We start from the raw sequence: 7,223 nt of genomic DNA on the forward strand, positions 1-7,223 counted from the left end.
CAGTCTGAAGGGGCTCTGCTGTCATTCTTCTGTCTACTTTCCCATCCATAAATGAGATTACTAATAAAGGCAAAGAGGGAGATTTGTATAGAGATGCTTTAAGAGGGAAACTTAAATCAAGGTTAATATGAAAGGTGTTAAGGATGACATTTTTGATATAAACATTCTTACTTGAGTACGAGTTGAAATGTGAATCTCTTTAGGTAGATGCAAATGAACAGGCATGCAATTAATGAATGAACTAGAAGTAAGTTAATTAAAGTATGCTATCATTTTGATGCTTATGTTTTTGTGCTAGGCCAGGGAATGTCAGTATGAATTAACCAAAGTCCTTGCTCTAAAGAGGTTGAAAGGTCTTAATGAAGCCAATACTAGCTTTTGACTGTGAAAACTAGAATCAAGTTCAGTTCTTTATGATGAAATTCTAGTAAGTGTTCAATAACTTATGAACTTTCTATATGAGTTCTGCCTACAACTTCATTTATTTTCCCCATGTTGACTTCCCCAATGCCTTCAGTATTAATATGTTGTTTTGTGTTATTTTATATTGTTACCTTGTTGTATTTGTATATATCCTATAAACTTCCTAAGATTATTTGGAGGATGTGATTGTTATATATATGAAACACAGATAAAAAGGGAGGTTTAATGACTAAGTTAGTTGAACATTCATTCACAAAAAAAAAAAAAACTCTCACCAACTTAGGAATACAGAGGGAAATCCTCAATTTGATAAACAACATCTACAAAAAACATACAGCTAATACAACTCTTAATGATCAAAGAGAATGCTTTCCCCCTAAAATCAGCAAGGCAAGTGCCCCTACTCAGCACAACACAGGAAGTTCTAGTCACTGCAAAAAAGTTTTAAAAAGAAATAAAAACCATAAAGATTGGAAAGGAAGAAAAAAAATCTCTATTTAGAGATAACAAGATGGTCTACATAGAAAATCCTAAGGTATCTACAAAAAACCTTCAGAATAAGTGCATTTAGCAAGATAGCAGGATAAAGATTAATCAGTAACAAAGAACAGTCTCATTTTTATATGGAAACAATGAACACGCAGAAATTGAAATTAAAAAAGGCAATACCATTCACAGTCACTTCAAAGAAAATGAAATACTCAGGTAATATATTTAACAAAACAGTTACATGCTCAACATGCTAAAACTTACAAAACGGTGATAAAAAATAAAAAATCTTAACAAATATGAAGACACAGTGTTCATGGATTGTAAGATTCAATATAATAAAAATTATAATATATTTATGTTTACAATATAATAAAGATGTCAATTTCCCCCAAACGCATCTAGAGGCTTAATGCTATTCCTATCAAAATCATAGCAAGGTGTATTGCAGATTGTATGAGTTTGTTATAAAATTATATGAAAAGGCACACATCTTGGAATAGGTAAAACAATCCTGACGAAGAAAAATAAGGTAGGAGGACTACCTCTGTCTGATATTAAGGTTTACCACACAGCCTCAGTCATTAAGACAGTATGATAGTGGTGGAACGACAGACATACAGATCAACAGACCAAGTTTCCTCCAATGCAACATTTTGTAAAACTAGAATATGTATAGTTTGGTATACTATATAGCATACTGCAGTATAAGCACGTAAGTGTTAAGACAGCACAAAATGCCGCAACCACGATATTGACACGGATACAATGCATTTATGTTTTTCAAATCTCCCCAATTTTACGTATACTCGTCTACTTGTACTCGTTTACTTGTACTTGTGTACATTTGATTCTACACAATTTTATCATATGTGTAAATTTATATACCCACTATCATAGTCAAGATTCCATATAGTTCTATCACTAAGAAATCTCTTATGCTGTCCTTTTATAACTACACCCACCTGCATCACCCCCTCCCTATCTCATCTCTAACCTCTGATAACAATGAATGTTATATAAATGGAATCATATAGCATGGAACATTTTGGCTTTTTTTTTCACTCAGAATAATTCCCTAAGGGATTTATTTGAGCTGTTGTGTTTATTGATAGTTTGTTGCTTTCTATTGCTTGATTAGTATCCCTTGGTGTAGATGTGTCACCTGCTTACCCAGTCACCTGTTGAAGGATATCTGGGCTGATTCAAGTTTTTATTTATTCATATAAAGCTGCAATGGACATTCATTTATACAGGTTCTGGCATGAATATAAAATTTCATTTCTCTGGAACAAATGCCCATCGGTGCAATTTCTGTGTCATATGGTAGTTGCACATTCAGTTTAGTAAGAAAGTAACAAACTCTCTTCCAAAATAGTCATACATTTTATATCCCCCCACCCAAAGCAATGTATAAAAATCCAGTTTCTCAGCATCCTCTCCAGCCCTTGTATAAGTTCCTTGTATTATATGCTGTATATTGTAATCCAATTCTGTGGGTTCCCAGTGCTTTGCATAGGGTCCAGCACAGACTAGTTGGTAGGTGTATTGAAACTGTTAGATATAAAGCTGAAATGTTTTTCAGGAAGGACCAATGCAACAAGTTTTAAGTTCTATGCAACAAGTTCTTACTTTGTCAAATGAATAAAAGAAAAAAAATAAAATGAAAGAATCAGATCTGCAAGGAGATTATGCAAAGACACTGAGGGAAAGACGTCTTCCTCCGTTCTCCTCTTTTAGGTCCCATTTCTTGTTTCCCCTTTTACTTGGCCTGTTTTGTCATTTCTACACTATGCACCTTTTTTCATCCTAGGATGATTTTAACTTCATTCTCTTTCATCTTCCTTCCAATTGATTTCCTTTAGTCAGACTTTCTTTTCCCTTGAACTTCTGGCTGGCCCTCTTTGAACTTTCTCTCAATCTGTCCCTCTGATTAATCCTCATGAACTCATCCAAATTTAGTTCTTAGAGTAGAATATTTAGAGTGAAATCCAGCTTGCTTCAGAGAACTGAAGTAGAAAGAGCTGCTAAGAATTCCATCCAAAGGTCTTGCGGACAACTGCACTCTAAACTTTTCCACGTTTCCCATGGTTTTCCCTTGGCACAAGATCCTTCCCTATTACCCTCATTCTCCCTTTTTCCATCAAGGCTTCTCTGCTTCCCCATAACGACAGACACTTTGCATCTCTTTCATGGTGCTTATCACATTTTACCTGTGCTATATCAATGTCTGTTTTATTGTACCTTTGAGATTGTAAACTGTTAAGGAAGGTTTATAAATTATTCACATGCAAAAATGCCTTACACAATGCTGGGCACATTGAAAACTACTGAATTAACCTATTAATTAACACACTATTAAGTTCAGTTTTAGTAGATCTTTAAGATCATACAATGTTTCTACCCAAAGTGTTTTCTATTATATTTTTTTGAAATTGGTGACCACTAAATAAAATAATTAAGAGTTAAATCTGTAAACCCTACAAAACACAGTGCTTAAAGAGCTTATATGGATAAGAAAGAACTTATAGAATTAAAACAATTCTGTTCAAAGCCCCCTTGCAGTCCTTTGACAAAGTTAAAATCTATAGCAGGATATGAAGTTTTTTCACATTTTAATTCACCAAAAAACAAGTGTGGCACTTCAGACACTTTTACTCGCTCCTGATCCAAGTTCTGAATAGAAAGATAAGGTGAGGACATTATTATTCTATGTGGCATCATTCATTCATGAACATAATATGCATTAAGGTTTCAGACTATTTTGGTCCAAAATATAAACAGGTAATGAGAGTAGTGATGTTACACTAGGAAAACAAAATGAATTTGGAACTCAGCCTCAGCCTCTTCAAGCAAGAAAGAACAACATTTCAGTATCAAATGCCGTAATGAAAACAGTCCTGTCTCCCTCTGGGTATTTCTCATTTGGAGTATTTGCTCCAGGTGTTCCCTAACACTGAGAATATCACTTCTCAATGTTTCCTACCATTTTGTTTCTTAAAATCTTTTAAGTGGGGGAAAAAATTACTTTCAGGGACTTCAAAATGTGTATGTCTGTGATTTTGTGTTTTCCCCATAAGCTTATGAATAAAACTAAAAATAAACCCAGTCTAGGGGAGGCAAGCTAGTTTTAAAAGCAGGCAGTAAGGCTCGGATAGTCAGTATGTTGTTAGACCGGGTGTGCCCACTGGCACTGGATCTCCCAGGGAGAGGTTAGACATTCAGGATGTTTACAAGTAAAAGTAGAAGGTGGAAAAAGTGGAACACACAAGGCCCAGTGTCCTGAGAGCCGGACTCGGGTGCAGCCCAAAATAATTACTACTGATGAAGGAGCCGTTTTGTTCCAAACTGTGTCCTGGTTCAACTAGATCAACAATAAAATTTAAAAATAGCCATTATTATTATTATAAAGTAGTTCATCTAAATACAAAAATATGCCATACAGAACTGTTTACTTATATTGACAATATCTGTACTTTTTTTCTCCTGCTTCCATCCGAGGCTGCCAGCGTCCTGATCCACAGGGAATTTCTGTTAGCCAAATCTAACAGGCAGGCTCCCAATTTAAAGCGGCCCAGAACATTAATCGTCGCAACTAACAGAGAAATGTAAGCAGATGCCCAAGGGCAAAAGCACTTTTTTAAAAAATTTCAAGGCTTCTCGCCAGCTGCGGTGAATGCCCACAAACTTGTCTGACTTCATCTCCTCTCTGTCAGAGAAACCAGGACTGAACTTGTAGGAAGGTGAACGGAACTTGGCCAGCGCCAAGGTGCGGCGCGCAGCGGCCCTGGGCGGGCGCGGGGTGTGGAGACTGGAAGGCGAATAGGGAAAAGGCTGGAGGAACCAGTCCCATAGTCCGGGGAGATGGACACGACAAAGGCCAGTGGGTAAGACTCTCGGGACTTCCCTGCGCCCCGGGTTCGCAGCCGCGTTTGCAGGAGCGAGCTCCGGCCTGGGGGAAGGTGCCCAGCCCCAAAGGGGCGGCCCGCGGCGGCGCAACGAGGCTGCCCTCCGGGCGGATCTGCACCGCCCTCCCGGCGAGCAAGCAAACCTCGCCCCTCCGCGACCTGCGCACGTCGGGACTGCAAAACGTGTACGCGTGTGGCCCTCCGCTCCTTACCCAGCCAGAAGTGCAGGCGGTAGGTGAAGCCCCGTCTGGCCTTGGCCGTGTGGAGTACCAGGTAGGCATCCCCGACGTAGAAGTCGCCGTAAACGTTCTCGGGCACGGGTACCAGCTCCAGCTTCTCGATCCTCCAGACCTGCAGCCCCGCCTGCTTGCCCGCGCGGGCGAATTCCTTGTGGTACAGCGCCTGGGCCATGGCTTGGGCACGCGATGCTTCGGGGAATTTGTACGAGACCTCGCAGACCTTGGGTCAGAGTGAACCGAGACCGGCGAGAAGGACACTGTTCGCCGCGGTTTTATAGGGTTTGCTCCGCGGAGAGGCGGGGCCCCCAAACGGGAGGGGCTAAGTGCCCGGGCAGGAGTTGCTTCGGAGTAGGCGATCCCTTCCCAGCCCGGGCGCAACGCCTGGTACCCACCTCTCGTACGCGCTTCTGCGCAGCCCAAGGGGAATCGGGGTTTCAGAAATCATGAGATCCTGAGGGAACTTACTGAAACTCCTGGAAATTCCTCCTCCAAGGAAGGACATATTACCTGGCAACCGATAGAGATCAACAATTAAAACTCTGGTTGGAGCATCTTTTTTTTTTTTAATGGCTGCCCAGGTAATAATCGTCAACTCCATCATTTTGTCAGCCAGTCTCTCCATTCCCAAAGACCACAGTTCCTCTCTCTTACCTTCCCAATTTGAAAATGCCATGAGAAACAGCATGTCAGTTTTCTTGGAAAGAATAAAAACTTGGAAGGCTGGCGGTCTCACCCAGGGGAAAGAGCTCTGTAAATCCCCGGGGGGTTCAGGGAGCTGTGGTTAAGCTGTTTGCCACCTGCCTCCTTTGGCCAAGGAAGTTTTTGAAAACAAAAAACAAAAAAACAGCAGCAGTCTTCCTAGGGTATTTTCAGGCAGAGGTGTTTGTGACTATTATGCTTAGTCTGCCCTGTGAGTTACTTGTTACTTGGCTTCAAGGTGCTAATTTCCTCATTGTTGCATCATGGGCAAAGCCCCATAAAATACAAATGGAAATTTACTCCTTATTTTGCATTTACTTAACTGAAGCTGATCTGGCAAAGGATTTTCTTGTTTTTGAGAAAGCAAACCGATCATGGTGTAGAGCAAGCAAGTATGGTTTTTATGCGTGTACATTTTCTGTCACTGTTTTCCAAATTACAGGAGTCCCTGGAAGGTCACTAATAACGTACAATTCAACTTTTTCCTTAATTAATTTATGTTTTAAAATAGGTATTACATGGTACAAAATTCAAAAGTACAAGGTGTGCAATAAAAATGTATCTCCATTTCACCTGCTATCTAGTTGCTTTCCCTGGAGGCAACTGACTTATCAGTTTCTTATGTTTTTTCCCAGACATATGTGATATTCTCTTATCTACAAGAATATAGATAACATAGTAATTTTTATCTTCTAGCAGGAATAGTAACATACACACTGTTCTGAACCAATACAGCAATAAATGTCACTACCCAGTACTCACAGAGCTGTCTCTTTTTACTGACCACATGGTATTCCATCTTATAAGTGAACTATAACTTATTAAATCTGTTCGTGTTCATAGGCATTTAAATTTTGTCTACATTTTGCTAATTTCATGTTGCAAACAACATCTTTGACTGTAATTATCCTCATGCATTATAACTATGAGATAAATTCCTGAACATAGAATTGCAAGAGGGTCTGGAATTCAACGGTTTTGATGGCAGTGATAATCATGAAACCAGTCACTACCATTTACTGCTCTGCAGTAGTGGGGTGTGGCACAGATTGCTTTCATCCAATTCCTCCATTCTTGGTTCTGAGGCTTTTGGCAAATCACCTAACTATACAACAAGCCTTAGGTTCCTCATCTATAAAATGGGAAGATAATAGTTTTCACCTGGAAAGATTGTCATTTGAATTGAATGCACAAGTACTTGTGTCTGTTACAGGGGAAATGCTCAGGAATTATGAGCTATTATGATGTGGTGGTGGGCTTCCTTTTGCTCCTCTAGATCCCTTCTCTGTCCTTCTGCACCTTTTCCCTTCAGGCCAACCCACATGGGCTAAAGCAACTGGGCTTCAATGCCCTCTAGCTTAGGGTTTGGTTGGAAATCAGGGGGAGAGATGAGAGTAAGGTCAGAGTATTTATTTTTCCCCTCCACCAAAGGTCACTGTACTTTCTAAAGACAAGTAACTCTATC

At 39.9% G+C, this 7,223-nt stretch overlaps 1 protein-coding gene across 1 annotated transcript in view; it reads right to left on the bottom strand.

Annotated features, from left to right (window-relative positions):
• SCIN (scinderin) overlaps positions 1-5,367 on the bottom strand; it is a 66,250-nt gene extending 60,883 nt beyond the window's left edge. Inside the window, exon 1 of the mRNA XM_006217747.3 lies at positions 5,033-5,367. Coding sequence (XP_006217809.2) covers positions 5,033-5,231 — 199 coding nt within the window. The 5' untranslated portion in view covers positions 5,232-5,367. The remainder of the gene's footprint in view (positions 1-5,032) is intronic.
• Between the last annotated feature and the right edge of the window lie 1,856 nt (positions 5,368-7,223).

This window comes from Vicugna pacos, chromosome 7 (assembly GCF_048564905.1).
Source record: "Vicugna pacos chromosome 7, VicPac4, whole genome shotgun sequence".
NCBI lineage: Eukaryota > Metazoa > Chordata > Mammalia > Artiodactyla > Camelidae > Vicugna > Vicugna pacos.